The sequence below is a fragment of the Rhipicephalus microplus genome, chromosome 6 (assembly GCF_043290135.1).
Source record: "Rhipicephalus microplus isolate Deutch F79 chromosome 6, USDA_Rmic, whole genome shotgun sequence".
Classification (NCBI taxonomy): Eukaryota; Metazoa; Arthropoda; class Arachnida; order Ixodida; family Ixodidae; genus Rhipicephalus; species Rhipicephalus microplus.
In genome coordinates, this window is record NC_134705.1 from 75,090,340 (window position 1) to 75,108,253 (window position 17,914).

At 44.0% G+C, this 17,914-nt stretch overlaps 1 protein-coding gene and 1 pseudogene across 2 annotated transcripts in view; both read right to left on the minus strand.

Moving 5' to 3' along the window:
• Window positions 1–17,914, minus strand: part of eIF5 (eukaryotic translation initiation factor 5) — a 56,678-nt gene that overhangs the window by 36,349 nt on the left and 2,415 nt on the right. The window contains exons 3-6 of one of the 2 annotated variants that reach the window (XM_075866077.1): window positions 14,548–14,733; window positions 10,244–10,385; window positions 6,920–6,984; window positions 4,466–5,090 (exon numbers count right to left, since the gene is read on the minus strand). In XM_075866077.1, the coding sequence (XP_075722192.1) occupies window positions 4,466–4,540 (75 nt within the window). In that variant the 5' untranslated portion in view covers window positions 4,541–5,090; window positions 6,920–6,984; window positions 10,244–10,385; window positions 14,548–14,733. The remainder of the gene's footprint in view (window positions 1–4,465; window positions 5,091–6,919; window positions 6,985–10,243; window positions 10,386–14,547; window positions 14,734–17,914) is intronic. The other variant, XM_037419092.2, reaches the window with a different exon arrangement.
• On the minus strand, window positions 9–4,457 carry LOC142765316 (uncharacterized; annotated as a pseudogene).

The following is a 17,914-nucleotide window of genomic DNA, read 5'->3' on the forward strand; positions in this document are numbered from 1 at the left end:
CTGTCGGAGGGTAGTTAACAGCATGATGCACCTACCCGGTATGCGAAATCTATACAATTTAGAACATTACATCCTGATCACTGGCATCTGAACCTAATCAATACAACATGCAAAAAAAGGCCACTTATCTGTGTACTTCAATTACGAAATCCTATCTAAGCTTTTAAAGAAAAAGAATCAACTGTGGCCTTTCATCTTTTGAATTAGTTTTTACGAACACTGCTAAATTATTCTTTTCATTCTGTCTTTTAGAAGTGGCAAAGTAATCACACCAACAGGGATGCACTTTGATTACCTGTATTTTTGGAGAACATAGGTTAAATGGATTGTTATAGCTAGAGCTCCACGTTGCTGGAGTTTATTTTTCTTTAAATTCGGAGCGTGTTTTCCGGAGTTCATTCTTTGCAAATCTCATTTTTTGAAAGAAGGTGTTTAATTTTGCCTTAGAGCTTGCTGCAATGTCTTCAAATTAATTTTATTTATAACAAAAAATGCATTGCCTTGTAACTGATAATCTAGTTTGTTTGTTTTTCATATTCTGATTTTTTTTTGTCCCCTCCTGTTCGTTTACCGTTACTCCTGTTGACTTGCCGCTGATGGAGGTTACCACTTTTGATTGAAGATTGTCAGCTTTGAAAATGCTCTTCGAATGCTGAAAATTTTAAACTTAGAGCTCATTTGATGAATCGGAATTGTCCAAAATTTTACTGGCGAGTATTTATCAGGTTTATCCGAAAACACTGAGCATGGCAAGTCCGAATTGTGGAAAATTTCACTGGTGAGTGTTTATTGAATTGATCAGGAAACACAGAGCCCTAGTTACAGGTAACTATGCTTGTTGTGCCTTTCGGAACGAACTTTCTTGTTTCTGGTTAGACCTTGATAGATCTTGATGAAGATTGGCACAGAGACTAAGAATGACCTCATAATGCTTCCATAAAAATTTCAAGATGATATGAAAACTTTCTGAGAAATAAATAATTTCATTACTGGACCTCGTGGAGCGGCTGGAGAGTTTAAAAAATGACATAGAAAGTTGGTAAACACTGTGGGCAGAGGTGAATGTATGCTGTAGGGGGCTGCGTTTTCAAAATAATTTTTTTGCAACACTAAAATTTTTAGTTCAAGTTTTCTCCACTGATACTTCAATGAGCACATTTGCACAACAAACAAGAACATCTACCAAAAATTTTTGAAAGGCTAAATTTTAAAAATAAGAACGCAGCCCCCTGAAGCACAGTTCAAGGAGCATTCCAAAAAAAAAACAATTAAAATCTGTCAAGTAGTTGCAAAGATGTCTGCTCCACGAGCAGAGCAACATGCCAAAAAAACAGTATTGAGAAAACGAGGTTCAAAGTCTTGAGTCACGGTTTACATGCCTAATAGGCACCAGGATGAATGGAAGGAAGCACATGTTTGCCAGAAAAACACAGAGGCAAACTCGAGCCTTAGTGTCCTTACATGTCAACATGTAAGGACACTAAGGTGTAGTCCTTAGTGTCCTTTGCAGTGCGGCGTCGCTTGGCCATCTGACCTTTAGCCTGATGAGCTTTCGCAGCCTTTTTTTTTCCGCATGGCATCTTTTTCGGCTGCTCTACGAAGTGCATGGCGTCCAGGTTGGAGACCAAGAGATGTGCAAAGTTGGGTGTAGGCATGGAGGTTCCCAGCATTATACCTACAGATTGCTTCACTGACAGCAGTTTCTGCGGCTATCAATGAAGCATGCTCTTCTTTGGGCAGAATTGACCAAATAATTGAGTGCAGGCTTTTGGCAGCATTTTGAGTTTTTTTGCCCTGGCACCGCACAAGAAGCTGTGGGTCCGAAAGTCGCTGGTACACAGGCAGTAGGGCAGCAGCAACGTGTCGTCCCAGGTGGTACTTATGGGGTGGCTGCGGTTCACCTTTAGCTTCTGCAGCCCGGTGTCTGCACCAGCTATCAGGACCTGGTGGGCAAAGTTCGTGGTGTTGATCCTGGTCAGTCAAAGTGGTGTGGTAGAATGTAGTTATGACCGCTCGCTGCATATCCTCCACTTCAGCATGCTGCCTAAGGGCTTGGCCATAATAGTCAGTTGCTTGATCAAATTTTGTGTAAGGCCACCTTTTCCGCCGATAGGTTGGTCTTTCTTGCTCTTTGTGACGATGGCCCGCAGGGCTGTGCCCATCCTCTTTTTAACATGATTGATACAATCTCCTTTCTTCAGGGGTGTAAAACCGTAAGTCTGGTCCTGACACAGAGCTAGGAAAGTGCGGCTGTCGCCATCGCAAACGATGGTTGTGTAGCGCAGGTCATTTTTCTTTAGTGAGCGCCGAAACAGTATGAGGGCCGCTTCGACTTCCATTTGGCTCGAGTTTGCCTCTGTGTTTTTCTGGCAAACATGCGCTTCCTTCCATTCACTATAGCCGTCGTCGCCTTCTTTGGGGCCCACAGCACATTCTTGACAGTAATTGGACAGGACAACACTGTCAAGCACTAATCCAGTGTAGAATTCAATGACCGTGCCCACGCCAATGTGCGACGCGTGGCCGCGTGTCATCCACGTCCCGTCGTACACCACCGTGACATTCTTGGTGGGTGTTCCCTCCATTTGGCTGTACACATTGCGAACGGCTGCAACAGCGTCGCAAAACACACGTGCCGCGGCTGCTGCGCCAGCAGGCCGAAATTCCCCCTTGAGATGCCTTTGAAAAGTCTTGTGGTGAATTCCCCTATGTGATACAGTCATCACAGACCAAAAATCACTGAGTGCAGCTGATCCCTTTCCAATAGTTTTTATAGCTTGCATGGCCCGAATATTTACTTCAAATGACTTGCTGTTTTCCATTCGCGGCGACGACCACGCATTTTTCGCGTCCGCGTCGCAAACAGTGCAGGTGAGCACCATCTTTACCGCTAACCCGTGCTTAGTTCCGTGCTTCATCTTGAGTCCCGGCTCTTTGCACTGCGGGCACAGGGCACTGCCAAACAGACCATTCAGGGCCGCGCGTTGCACGGGGAAAAACTCATCTTCGTCTTCCGTTTCGATGTCCCTCTCGTCCCCTTGGTCCATCAATGACATCTCGCGCTCCGTCGCAGACACTGCTCTTAGGGACTCCTGAACAGCCGCGGCGCGTTCGCGAGATGCCTCCGCTGACACGAAACAAGGCTCTAATCGGGCCCGAATCGTGCTACCGGTGAAGCTGGTAGACGGCCTCGCATCCTCGTGCGAAGTACTTGGCTGAGCACTCGCGATGTCTACATCCTCGCGTGAAGTGCTAGGCTTAGCATCCGCGGCGTCTACATCCTCATGCGAAGTGCTTGGCTGGGCATCCGCGATGAATACATCCTCGCGCGAAATGCTAGGCTTAGCATCCGCGATGTCTGCAGCCTGCGCGGAACGACGAACGGATGTTTCCTCAGACAGCACAAAGCACTGCTCCACAGGCATATGAACAGTTTCGTCGATGCTCGCGGACGATGCTCCGTGCGTGCTTGTGCTCGGCTGCGAGTCCTCGTCGTGCCGCACGCCGTCGTCGCTGCTCGCAGAAGTTGCCAGACTGAATTTCTTTTTCACGATCGGCGACTTCGGCTTACAAGCACCAAATCGCTGCGCAGTCTTGCGTTTCTTCTTGAACGATCGCCGGTCCATGATCGCATACGGAAACTGATCTCAAAACTGCAATGCGCCAAACTGGATAACAACGTTTTTCTCCTTTCACGAGCGCCGGTCTTATCGCAGCGCAATGCGATCTCGAAACCACGCCGCGACGAGTTGAAAACAAATGCAGTAAGCGGCCCGTCAGCGCGTAGAGCAGACGACATTTGCGCCAATTGCTACAAGCGACCGCACGGGCAACCAATGCGGAGCCGCCGTACAGTCACGTGACGCGCGTCGCCAATCGAAAACTGTTGTGATACCTTTACACTTTGGCTTGCTGTGGGCTTGCTCTTGCCTGGTTCAGCCGGCCGAGGCGGCAAACTTGAAACGGAAGAATCGCGCTATTCATAGAGACAAAGATGGCGGCGCTAGGTTAAGTGGTTGCGGAGATATCGCGGTTCGAAAAACGCCGTTTTTTCGCAATTTCCGTGAAATTCATCGCCACCCTAGCTTCGATAAAAATTTTTTACGTCATTTCTACGCTGTTTTCAGGGACGAAACTTAGAAATTAGATAGAAAAGGGGTCACAGAATGTGAAAATGAGATTTTCAGAAAATCGATTTTTTGGCCAAATTCACGATGCCAAAGCCGCGTCCCCCCTTAACTGCATGGCTTTGTCTTGTGGTAGTTTAGCCTCCCCTCGTGCACCAAAATAAAGAGCTTCAAGAATGAACTACATCTTGCTAAAAAATAACAGGTATGGTAACACAGTGTGCACCTGAAGTGAACTGTAACAATGTGCAATCAAGCCACCCAGTCAGACTGAGCTCACACTGACAATCCGAGGCAAATTGCATGTACCCCGTTGCATGCCGACGCCAAACACCCACCTTGGCAATGATCTTGGGCATCTTATAGCGGTAGAACTGGTCCGTCAGGCTGCGATTCACGTTGACGCTCCCCATGGCAACGATTCGTGGAGGATCAAGCAAGTGCTTCTCAACAAACAGCAGAAGCGGGAAACGGGGATGACGCTCGAAGTCTCGGCAACGACACTAATCAACCGACAGCAGTGCGGCCACACCTACCAGTCAGAGAGGGCAGAAGACTGTGGAGAGGAGGTCGACGAAGACACCCACAACAATGACAACAAGAACGGGACTTGCGTTTTGCGAGAGCTAGGGGTCCCAAAGGAGGGCTACTAGGCGGTGATGCCGAGGGCGGGAGGCCGGGGAAACAGGGTTGCACGATTGGGCAGACAGGGTTGCCGTCACACGACGAGTCTGGGATGACTCGCGACCACGCACCGGACGACGGAGGGGAGCACGGCCGACTCTTTGGCACAGAGGCGGCAGTTTGGAAGAGGAAGGGAGACTACACAACAGGACAGAGCTCGGGGGACAAGGTGCCGACGAATGAAGCGAGAAAAAAGAGTGTCGAGAAGAGTGAGAGAGAGAAAAGACAAGTCAGGACTGGAACGGCTGCAATCTTTGGCGGGGTTTATCCGGGGACAGTCTGGAAGAGGTGAGACGAGAAAAAAACAAAAGAAAATTAGAGCTTCCTACCAAAGGGCCTAAGAGCCACCCTTTTTTTGGTAATAACTAATTAGCCTCGATAAGATGATAACTCTAGTAGCCACTAAAAGCTGATGCGAGCACTAGGCAACTACTCACATCAGTGGCTGTGTTTACACGTGACAATTTAAGGGAGGACAAGGGTCTTAAAGTAGCACAAATTTGTAAAAAATGCTGACTTGCAGAAATTGCAATTTGAAGTATTTATAGTCAAAAATATGTTTAGGAAAAATTTTATATTATGGCAAAATACCACTTGTTCTTGTTAAAAGCTTAATATATGAAATTACAAATGCTTTTTAAACTGGAAACAATTTTCTTGGCATTGTTATTTTTGTGAAGTGAATCTGCCGGCAAGTTTCTGTTAAGATGTCTCAACAAACTTGGTACCATTCTTTTCCACAGCACTTGTACTACAGGCTAATGCTTTTCTTTTTCTCTCAACCTTGATAGAAAAATAAGATAAATACCAGCTAATTACTGGTATTTTGCTTTAGCCTGTGGGATGAACCTTTTAGAGAAAACATGTAGTTTCGATACTAACCTTTTTTTTTATAGAGAGTTACCATAATGACCCGTAACAAAATGCCTAATTATAATCTGAAAAACTGTCATTTTTTTCTAAATGAGGTATTTGAAATCTGTTTGCAGATTCGAAATCTCTACTCAATAGTACACATGCATAGTAATTTTCATGACAGTAGGATTATGAAAAAAATTCTTTAAGCCCCGTCCCCACTAAAGCCGCCAAGGCTTTCTTGAGTAAATGAAGATTCTTTCTTTAAGGGAGCAGACTGATTTTTGGGACCAAAAAGTGACAAAAAAAATATTTTTTTAAAATTGACATATTTGGTATCTGCAAGTATTTTGCTATCTCTCTGCAAATTTTTACACACCAGGAAGTGGTAATTTTTTTTGTAATGTCATTCTAACTGTCCAGATTCCTGATGCTGTTAGCATGCAGAAGCTGCAAAAAAATGGGGAACCAACTTCGAGCCTTCTTTATAATTTGCCAGCACCTATGTTAGAAGCTCTGCAACGAATTTATGAGCACTTTTACGAGGATTGCAAAACATGCACACCATGATTGTTGCTTTTTGAAGAAGCCGTATTTTTTCAGTTCTTTCCATTTTTCTCAAAAAAGAAAATTTACAACTGTTCAATTTTGAGGCCTCAATATCTCTGCAGCTAGAGCAGGTACAACAATAATTCTTTTTGCAATAGAAACCTGTATGGGAGTAGGGTGCAAGTATGGGAGCAGAATTTAGAGAACAAGCCTTTTTAATAAATTACTCATCAAAATTTTAACACAATGCCAACTGCTTTTGAAAATGGATAGTTCATTTTGCTGTAAAATAATAAGAAAGGCTTAAAAACAAAAAACTCTAGCATTATTTCAATCTATAGTCATTAGTCTATGTTAGGGTATATTAAATATTACTTTTAATTAAGCACTTTTTTCCTATGGCGGCCTTACACAATAGGGGGTGAATTTAAGTTATTATCAGAAATAAGACGAGTTACAGAAAAACTAATTGAACATTTGAAATCGGCAGAAAAAACTGCATAATTCTGTGCAGTTTGATTAAGATCACTGAAGAAATAAACAAAAAATGTCTAAGAGCAGTCTGCCCCCTTAAATATGCAGAACTTCAAGTTGGATAATCCACTAGAGAGACCTCCTTTTAAATAATATAGTGAAAAGTTCAGAAGTAGTTAAAAAGCACCTAGTTCAACCATAAACTCATGTAAACAAGCATGCAAACTCACCTAATTATTCCGTGGTAGGATATGAAGGTTAACTGTTAATTGCATCACAAGGTGTGTTTGTTCTCCTGAAAAAGACCAAAGGTTGTCTATAAAGCATGGTCTCCTGTGTAACAATGCACCACGAAGCTTTAAACCTACAATCAATTTCCATCCTCGCACATATTTTACAATTACGTAGTGACAAGCTCATTTTATTAACTGCAACAGCTCAACTGTGTTGCATTTGCCAAAGTGACTCATATCAAGCATTAGGCAATACCCCCACATGAAATTTTAGCTGTTACAAACCTATATTACATCTTTCATTTGTAATTGCCCCATATCTACTACCCAAGACACACAACTAGATGACAGGAGTGAAATTCGTTGAAAAATGTTTTATGGCAAGCTCGCCACTATTCCAAACACTTAAAAAATAGAGGTTTAATTTCAAAAAGCCATCACAGATGCAGAGCCAGAAGAATCGGGAAAAACGAAGTCAGTACTGAGCCGAACGTTCAGCTCCTGTCTGCAAGGATGTTCTCTATTGCTTATTAAGCTTTTTAAAATTTTAAAGAATTGAAGCTTTGTCAAGCAATTTTTTTCTACACCTATATTGATCAATTTACTGTTCCAAGGGCTTGTGGAAACCAACATGCAATGCAAGGCGCCTATTTCTAGCGTATGGCCCTTTTTCAGATACCTAGTCACCGCCCCCTCCCCTTTTTTTCGAAGCACCGGCATAAAAATCAACCTCCGATATTACTAAGCGGAGTGCGCAAGGCTTATGAATGAATCGACGATCTTACGATCCATGATCACCATCGTGTTTATATACAGTAACAAAAGTTGTTAAAGCCTTATCCTTGGCATTAGCAAAGGCCCAGAAATATGTTGTACACAAATTAAGTTAAAATATACTGCCGTTGAAAATATATATATATATTGCTGCCACAACTTCCTCTTTGACAAAATATTGCTTTTCCATTTACAAGCAAGTGTTGATCTTGTTTTTAGGATCACACACCTGTCCACGCCTGGTTGAAGGAGCAAAAAATAAATTGAGCTGTTTCAGGCACATAAGTGAAACTGTTCGACACAACACAATGTTTCAAGCTTACTTGAAACGCATGTACCCTGCAACTAAATGTGAAATACCTGTCCATAAAGTGCTTTTTAATTTAGCGTATACAGTCGAGCCCTCATATAACGGCCCCACTTAAAACGAACTTTCGGTTAAAACGAACAATATCCGCGTGACCGTCAAAATATACAAGGGTTCAATGGCATAAAATCGCACTTACAACGAACGTCTCCGAGCGCCGCTGATCGGTTACAGCGAACGGAGTCAGCGGTCTGCCGACTTCCCGGGAAACCAATATCGACCACCGATCAGGCATCGGCGAGGTGCCCATACATCCTTATTGTTAAACGCCGATTCTGACTCCGCGCCCCTCTAGTTGCTGCTCTCCCCGACCGTTTTTTGTTACGCACCCCTGCGCCCTTTGTCCCCCCGCTACTCTGAGCACCCTGCATCACCAGATGAGGCCCGTGTTTTCACACTGCCACCGATCTTTGGAAGACCGGTTGGCCACGTACCCTGTTTTTCATCGCTAGTACTGTCGTTAGCGTCACCGGCCTACAGTGACCAGACCATTTGCCAACATTGTCGGCCACTGACTGTATCCGATAGTCTGCGTCTCGTAAACGCGCGTACGCTACCCCACCGACTCTGATAATTTGCAATTCGTTTCGTGTTTAGGACTTGTTCTCGCTCACTTCGCACTCGGCTCAAAATGCCATCCGCGCGCGTGCGGAAGCGTGAAAACGGCTGTTAATTTGTGCGGAATGAATCGTGAAATATCGAAGTTTGTGAGGCCACGCAAACCCGCCAGCGCAACAAAACGATTTTTTGATCACGGCCGCCGATTCTTCGAACGCCGCCATGCACACCGAACCAGGCGGCTATGCTTTGACTTCTGCACGGGCTGGCACTCTTTCCAAGTTTTTCTACGTGCGAGTTTCGCGGACCTTTCAAGCAAGCTTCCCAACCTGCTTCCTTCCCGTGTGTTTTGGTGATGCGTGTTTTGGTTTTCAAGGCCGCCCTCCCGCCGCATCCTCCCCACTCTATCGCACAGAGGAAGGAATCTTTCATTCCTCCGTGCTTTATCGCGACTCCTTGCCCTTTTCTCGCAAGTCTGCTCTCCTTTCTTGACTACAACCCTTTCGCCCGTCTCCACCGCTCCGCGACGCCCGCCACGCTGGCTCGAATTAGTTTTGTTTCCTGACTGGAAACGCGCCCAGAGCTGTTCCACGCGTGTGCGCGTCTTGCTCGCTCTTAGTGTGCATGTGTGGTCATGATGGCCAACGGGAGGACTAGCACGCTTTTTCGCGCCGCTCAACAAATTGTCGAAAGTGTGACCGCTTCGCTTGAGTGTAATCCGCGTGTTAAATGCCGCATTGCGAAGCGCTTGCTCATAGCTGTTGACCACTTGGCGGCCAACTTGCCGCTTCGGGCGTCCCGGTATTCAGCTGTGGAGATAGTGAATATTTCATGGGCGGCGGTGACGGCTACATGCGCGCGAAACTATTTTCGCGAGGCGGACTTCGTCGACCGTCGGGCTTGATGCCGAGCCTGAAGCTTCTGAACAGGACCACTGCGGCGGCGATTTGTGGCAGCGCGTCGACTCCGACCTGGGTGAGCGGGTGGGATATTTGTTGCGATGATTTAATTACGGCCGATGATGATGCTGACACTGCGGAACCGTGCACAGATTGGGGCATTGTGAATGAAGTACGTGGCGAGAGAGATTTGGAGGAATCGGATTGCGAAAACGACGAAGCTTTGGAGCCAGCGCCGCATGCAGCTTATGCCACGGGCCTCGGCGAAGAGCAGCCTGCCGTTCTAAATTAACTCGAGACCGCCCTTATCGTTTCTGCTCTTCGAAACACGTGCATCTAGGACTTTTTTGGGGCAAAAAAAGTGTTTTCACTCGCAACTTTTTTTAAAAGCTGTGTTTCATTTACTATGAACTTCGGGATACAGCGAATGGATGCTACGTCACGCTCAGGTTCGTTATAAGCGGTCTCGACTGTAGTCTAAGGAGTTTCCCACTTGAGCAGCATGCACCTTTTAACAGTGACAGGCATTGTCTTTCGTAAGGCACAGTTTTCGGTGCTATTTGCTTACATGTTCTCTTCAATCGTTAATGCACCGGAGGATGGTGGAGGGGTTTTGCACTGTTTGTGTGGCTCAGATCTTTCTGTTCTCAAACAAACAAAATTCCCTGACGCATCCCTGTAATAAAATTAGAAAGAAAAAGACGCTACTAGAAGAGAGCTCACCTGTCTTCTCGTTTAGCGTGAAGACGGCCAGTGGTGGTGGTCAGGGTCCCCCGGAAATGCATAAACCTGTCCGGCTCGAGAGTGCAGCTGCTAGGCTCTATCTGTTGCCGGTAGTTTGCTGGATTGCCTCGTCCCAAGAATTCTGCAGAAAAGGGGATGAGAAGCAACTCATCACCGTGGGTAATTATTACCAGTGCACTTGACTTCTGCCACACTTGGTTAATAAAGGCACAAATAAATTCAGAGGGCAAATTTCAACACATTAACTTTTTATTGCATAAAACAATAGAGAAAGAACCATTGGAACAATGTTTCAAATTTTGCTACATCTAGAAAACAATGTGTCAGCTGGCACTTGTTCATTATAATGTCCCCTGTCGCACATGCCTGAGCCACAAACCATGCCAAAGGACTTGCAGGGTCGGCAGAGGAAATCGTGCCTCGAAACAAAGCCTACATCATGTTGCAGGGAGACCCTAACGGCACCAGCAGTGCTCTCTATAATAGGAAAATATTTGAGGTTCTATGTTAAAAAACTGCATGGTTCATCATGAGAAATGCTGTAGTGGAGGCCTCCGGGAATATTGACCACCTGGTGTTTCTTTACGTACACCAACATGACAACGGGCCTCTGGCATTTCACCTCAAATCAAAATGTGACCACTGCGGCCGTGATGGAACCGGCGACCTTTGGGTAAATATGATGAACAAATGAAGTCTGAAGAGAAGAAGCAACATAAAAAGAAGAAACAGAAAACAGCACGAACTCTTGACACCCAGAAGTGGTTCCCACCGTTCCCTTTGACGAGCTTGCACTGGCCTAACAAATCTTTCCTTGACAGTTACAAAAGCAAGGTCTGAATGCGCAATTGACAAATACACACACTAATCTTTCAAGTGATTATGCCACTGGTCTCTGCTCTTCGATGGGCCATTGATCGACAAGCAAAGTGGTTTGTGCAGCAAGCAGTTCCCTTCAATTTTCAAGCCCATACATGCATGAATATATAGCAATACTCCATCTTGGAAGTTCTCTTTAACAGAGTGATGGCTACAGGGCACTTTAGCTAATAAGACGGGCAACTAGCCACTCCACATGCATTTATCTGTGTCACGTTGTTTGCTCAGCTAGCTCAGCGTCTTCTTGATGTCTGCTCGCACGCGTAGAGTGAGTAACGCGGACAGGTGGCATCACCGACCATCAGAGTGCCGATACTCAGACAGCGTTAAGTGCAGACTATACTGCGCTAATTTGAACAATTGTTACCAAATTCTCAGTGTACTGGCTTAGAAGGCATGGCTAAACAAACAGCTGACCTCTCGAATAAAGACAAAATGTACCCGATACTTTGTCCTCACCATGAAATACGAGGCGATGGCTCATTCCACCATTTGTTTGTCGCTACCAGAGCAGAAGTGCAAGTTCAGATGGATGAGGGCGATGACGTCTGCATAGGCGCTGCCATGTTGATTTGCAACTACAGTTACCTCAATGAACAGAACACGACATTGACGCGACATCGCACATGCCAAGTTAAGCACGAATGCTTCAACTCTGCCGATTCTAAGGTAACTGTCAGAAACTATGTTTTGCTGCGCAAATGTGTGCTTAGTTTACGCTCCTTAGCTTTCATAGAGCTGAACGGCAGTGGCGAGATAGAGTATAGTCTTGTTCCTACCATGATACACCTCCACACCACGCATAAGATACGGTACCTGTGAAAACACCCGAAAAGAAAGTTTCTTCCACAATTTGATTTCCTATTACATGCCGCAAATAACGAACCTGTTATTGCGTTGACCAGGGCAAGTCCTTTTCTTGTCGTGCGTGTTACGAGCCACGCAACACTAAACTGAGGCCTGGGAGTCCCCGTTGTCTGCAGGGCTTTGGCTACGAGAGCGGCTGTACTACCTGTCTGCAATGCCGATCCACCTTATGCAGAAGCAGTTTCACATGTCCTTGCACGGTTTGAACGAAGAACCAAGACGAGACTCTGTACCAAGCCATCCACAATGGTACATACGATACACGGTATATGTATGGGACAGGTACAATGTTTCCTCTTTGCTCACATCTCACAATGAAGTCAGCCCCCATTGTTGTAACGAGAGAAACCTCTCCGCAATACCACATCCCTCTGCATTCCACCGCGGCATCACCTGTATTTCTAGCACAAAGCCCTTCCTGCATTTCGGCCTGGCATTGTTGAAAGGTCCACAAAATGAAAAAGCTAAAATTAATTGGGAGTTAGGTGTAAATCTGTTGAAAGCAACGAGTATCCCTACTTGATTACGGTGATGATGTGTAGTTTGCCTCGTGCAAATACGTTCGAAATTCATTTAGAGCATGGAAATAAAAGCAGTTTGGAAGCATCCGACAAGGATGCAGACTGCGCCTTTTCACTGACAGAACAATAGCTGAACACACCGAATACTATATTTTCTAGACACCTACTAAATTGCCATGAAGGCAATAGGTGGTGGTGTGAATGAAGAAACAAACACAGAAAGATTTTGCAAGTATCTAACACTCATAAAAAGCACCGTATTCTTACTTCATGAACATGCAAGTAAGGCTAAACAAACTAAGACAGCAGGTGGCAGTGGTATCGGCAGCTATGTCCAGCAATGAACTTGTACGTAACATATCAGAAGAATTAGCTTTCACATAATAGCTGTGAAGACGTGGAAGCTGTGTAATTTTAAATTGCGACACCAAATTGTTTCAGTGCAATTTGGAATGCTAGTGAGGTACAATGAAGTTGAATCATTAGCGTGACATATCTTATGCTAATCACCGGGGTGGAACAGGTGCCCGAGTGTGGGAACCGCCCAGGGAGCAGGTAAAAGTTCCTTTTGTAGCACGCTTGGAGCATTCAGACATTTTGGAGCAGGTTTGGAGCAGTCAGAGAAAATGTTTAGAGGAGATGTCACTCCTTTTCACAGTACACATGAAACAGCACTTGTCCACTGTTTTATTTTTTAAACACTAAGCTAAATTATGCTATTAGCGATTCGGGCATGCCCGCAAGTTTTTTTTTTTCTGTTGCCATTGCTATCATGTGTATAAATTCCGAATCGATACCATGCCTCCGCACATCGCATGTCCTACATGTGATAAATGCGCAGGAGTGGGGGTGCTGAACCCGGCTGAAGCAGACAGATAACGAGCCTGCACATCTCTGTAGCTCAGAGGGCACACTGAATAACCACATCACTCTTCATGCTTGCCGTCGAAGTCAATAGGTAACACCCTGCCTGTCTTAAACAAGCTTGAAAAGACGCAAAGGGAGGTGGGCGGCTCTTGCATATATTTGTGCACCGATTAATAGAAGCTATAACTTTTATAGTATAATCCGCTGGTTTTAGAACTCAAACTGTTCCATGTGTCTTTCTGGGAGCAAGTTTTTTTCCTAAAAAGAATGAGCTACGGTGTCAATCAGCACATCGCACAAAACAAGTATCAGAACTGTTTGTACAGCAAAAGAAAAAAAGGTTATTCCAAACAAATTAGAACAAAATTTATGTAGAGCGTTTACGAGAAGTACCAGCCTGAAACTGACCCTCTTGCAAATGTTCAATATCCTGTAACTTTTTTTGTCAGATGGGTTTAGAAACATCTTTCTCTTGTTGAAATGCACACAATTCTGGCTCCAGATTACTGTGATATGCTCATTTAGTCTGTAACTCTCTTGGTAAAAAAAACTTGCCCCTGAAAAGGCACACGAAATAGCCTGCTTTTATAACTTCCCTTCATACTAGAAAATTAATTGTATTTGCAATTGGCAAACAAATATACATAAGCTCAACAAGTTTCATCAAAATCGATCAAGAAATGAAACATCTTTTTTCAAAGAGCATGTCCTCGTTTAAAGGGACACTTCAAGCACTGTGCTTGAAAGCATTATCTAGTTGGATGAAAATAGGAGAGATTACGTATAGTTCTGAACTGATTTCAAATGTGCAACTACTTACCTAGTACAGCATGGGTATATATATCTAGTACAGCGTGGGTCTATACAACATGGGTACAGCATAATATATTTAAAATATACAGTTATTTTAGACTAAGCGACGTACAAAGTGAACCACAATACCAGAATATTCTAGAATGAGAACCGATTGAAAGAAAAGAATAAAAGTATTTAGAAAATTAGGTGTGTTTATTAATTACTCCTGTAAACATAACTTTCAGTGTGATATAGTGTGTGTGCGCTGACAGGTGACTGACTGCCACGGCATCACATGAGGTGCGCACAAAAACTGCATGCACATAAACTTACTACATGGAAACGGGGACCTACCCAGCCTGCGTGGTCTAGTGGCAAAGGTATTCTGCTTTTGACCTGCAGGTCGAGGGATCGAATCCCGGCTGCGGCAGTTGCATTTTTGAGGGAGGCGAAAATGCTGTAGGCCTGTGTGCTCAGATTAGAGTGTACATTGAAGAACTCCGGGTGGTCAATATTTCCGGGAACCCTCTACTGCGGCGTCTGTCATAATCAAATGGTGGTGTTGGGACAAAACCAACATATCAATCAATCAAACAGGGACTTACTGGAAAGGCATATGGATGAATAATGGGTAGTACTGTTGGAGGAGAACCTGTTCTGTGAAGGGTTCCAGACCACTGTTTGAAAGGTTTGAACTCTAGAACAGGATGAATTTTCTTGAGGAGACGGGGAAGCCTTCGTGCTCAGAAGCCCGCATGGGGTTGAATTGTATATTCACACTGTAGACCGGTGGATTGCATTTACTTTGAAGACGCCACGATGCAAGCTGTGCTCGCAAAGTACAAAAGTGAAATTGTTCCCCTACTTTTTGTAAACATTGCTTTATTAAAGCCAACAGCGCATGCTAATGATATTGTGGCAAGAACTTATATTACCCCTCGCCTTTTCTGTCCTGTATTACCGTGGAGGTTGAGATTTTCAGCCACCTTTTTGCCTTTCTGCTTCCTGACCCTGGTAATGTCGTACACAATCAGCACACAAATGCACAAAAACCCGTTAACCTTATGTTTCAAAATTTGGGGTAGACCACATCCAAAATGCTGATGGTAGAAGTGGACAGGCAAGAGCTTAGTAATGTGTACTTTTAAATTTACTATGAAGCAATGAAAAATTGGAAAAGGGAAAACATTTATGCCCCCCATTTACTCCTAAAAACTGGTTTGTCTATTGTACAGAAACATTATCTGGAGCTCGGAACAATTGTCTCTAACACCTAACCTATGCTACGGGCATGACAACATGCCCAGGGTCTCATTGAAAGTTTCCCTAATTTAATAATGTTATACCACTGCCATGCTATATCCAGGCATCTGTAACAGCTGTGCCTATAAAATTGGGCCAGATCATATACATATTCCGAAAAGTCTTCCTTCATGTGTTCACCATTGTATTTACTGCTCAAAGCTATGTTTCTTCAAAGAAGAGCAATATTTCATAGCCGCCAGCTTCAAAAGAATAACAGCCTCGACTGACAATAAAAAAAAAAAAAAACCACCACACTGCAGAGGCACCCACTCAACTATACATCAAGCATGAAAAACCCCCGTGTATGACTAACAGACAGTGGAACGAAAGGCCATTAAAGAATGCGGGCACATCTGTATGGGGGAAAACCTGCACAGCTGGAGGCCTTTCTGAAATGTCGCCAGTCTTTGAAACCTCACCAGACACTGACACTGAAAAGAAAAAAGGTCGCTATAAAGAAGGTCGTGAACACTCTTAGGGCAATGAGTGGATAATGACTGCTTTATGATTAAAAAAATTACAACAGTGGAAAAAACAGAGAAGGGACAAGATGGAGACAGACTAAGTGCTGGCCCACCTGCCTTGTACCATCAATTGTGCAGCCCCTTCTAATTTTCTTCGCATGTGTACACACTGCAGTAAAAATTTAAAACAGATACTCAACTGAAATATGAAAAAAAAAAGGTGATGAAACATTGGAATTCTACTCTGAAGAAGCTACTGGTCTGATTAACAGTTCATGTGTTTTCAAATGATTGCCTGTATTTTCAGTGGACAGTCAGCACACAGCAACCACAGGCGAATGCAAATAGCAATGCCACATTTTGCGAGGCCCACGCACAGTGCACATGCCCTTAGGGTGCGATAGTGTCCACATTTCTCGCTGTCAACTCAGGCTTTAAAAGTTTGCCTGGAGATTAACAAAGAGCATGTCCTCTTCCCAGTTCTCTACATTCTGCCTGAAATGAAGGTTGCGTCTATAGATTTCAGCACCGAATCTTTCGACCTGGCCAAAAATTTTGCTCTATATTACTTGAACGTGGACTTGAAAAGCAAAACTCTGCTGTGATAACGCGCAACACTTATCTAGCTTGCAAAAACTATACTAGAGGCTGCAACATTTATTTGGAGGTCATGTCTCCAGAAAAAGAGAATGTAGCCTCGCTAACTTCTGCTGCGAGGAGTACAAACTGGCCCAAGTGAGAACAGCACTGCATTATGGTTCATTTATGATTTAAGATATCAGTTCTTGTCACAGCTACTCTACTACAGAAGGCAAGATTTAGAGAGCTTTTTTTAAGTAAGGAAATCGGTATTTGTGGAAGTAAAACAGAGACAAGAACGTATTGTTCAAGCTTGAGAGAGAGATGAATGAGTGCATTCCCAGTGAGTACATAAATGGTAGCCAAGGAGAAACGTTTCATCCATTATCAACAGTGTTCTTCAGCACTCCCTGAACAACATTAGAAGTTGGAATGGTAAGAAGAGTACGTGGGGATTTATGTGCCAAAAGTGTATATGATTATGAGGGATGCCATATAAAGGCTTTGAAAATTTCGACGATCTGTTCTGTAATGTCCACTGACATCACACAGTACACGAGCCTGTACCATTTCTTTGTGACACAAAAAGTGATTGCTGCAGTCAAAATCGACCCCGTGGTGGACAATTGGTAGATAATAAGCTGACAGACATTTACAACATGTTGCAATGAAGAATTCTGCGGACAAAAAATAAAGATAACACAATGAGCCTCGATTAAATCACTGTTGTAAGATTTTTCGTGTACAAGAAAGAAAAAAAGCTGTGTTGCTTAGACTGTAATGTCGCTGCAAGTGTGGCAGCTCGGGCTAGTTATGGCGTGTCTTTCGTGTCCATCTTGTCTCTGTGTTGTCGTTTGGTTCTCTAGCTATAACTATCGTTGCTGCAAGATTTTGCTACTAGCTTGCCTGGTATCCCACTAAGCCATTTACTGAATTTCACTTGTGTATATGAAGCTATAGATAACATAACTGCAAATGTTAGCACTCCCACCCCTAAAGAATAGGGCGAGATCGAAAAAAAAAAAAAAAAAAGCTGCATACAACTCGAGGCACTGGGGTGGTTGTTCATGCCACAGCGAACAAAAGTATCCAGATAAGATAATGCAGTCAAAATACCCAAACAATAGTTACTATGTCCACAGAAAAGAAAGGCCACAAAAAAAAAAAAAGATCTGAATATCAAGGCAACAGCGGTGGTCTATCTGAAACTTAGATAGAATGGATAGGAGTGCCGTGGCACTCGGTCAAGTGTTATTTAAATTGACGAGTTTAAGGTTAAACGCGGTTCCACAGGCGGGGCTGCAATCAAGGTCTCGCATTTGCTTTGTCTTCATTACTATTGAAAAAAACAACAAAATTTATTTAGCGGGGAG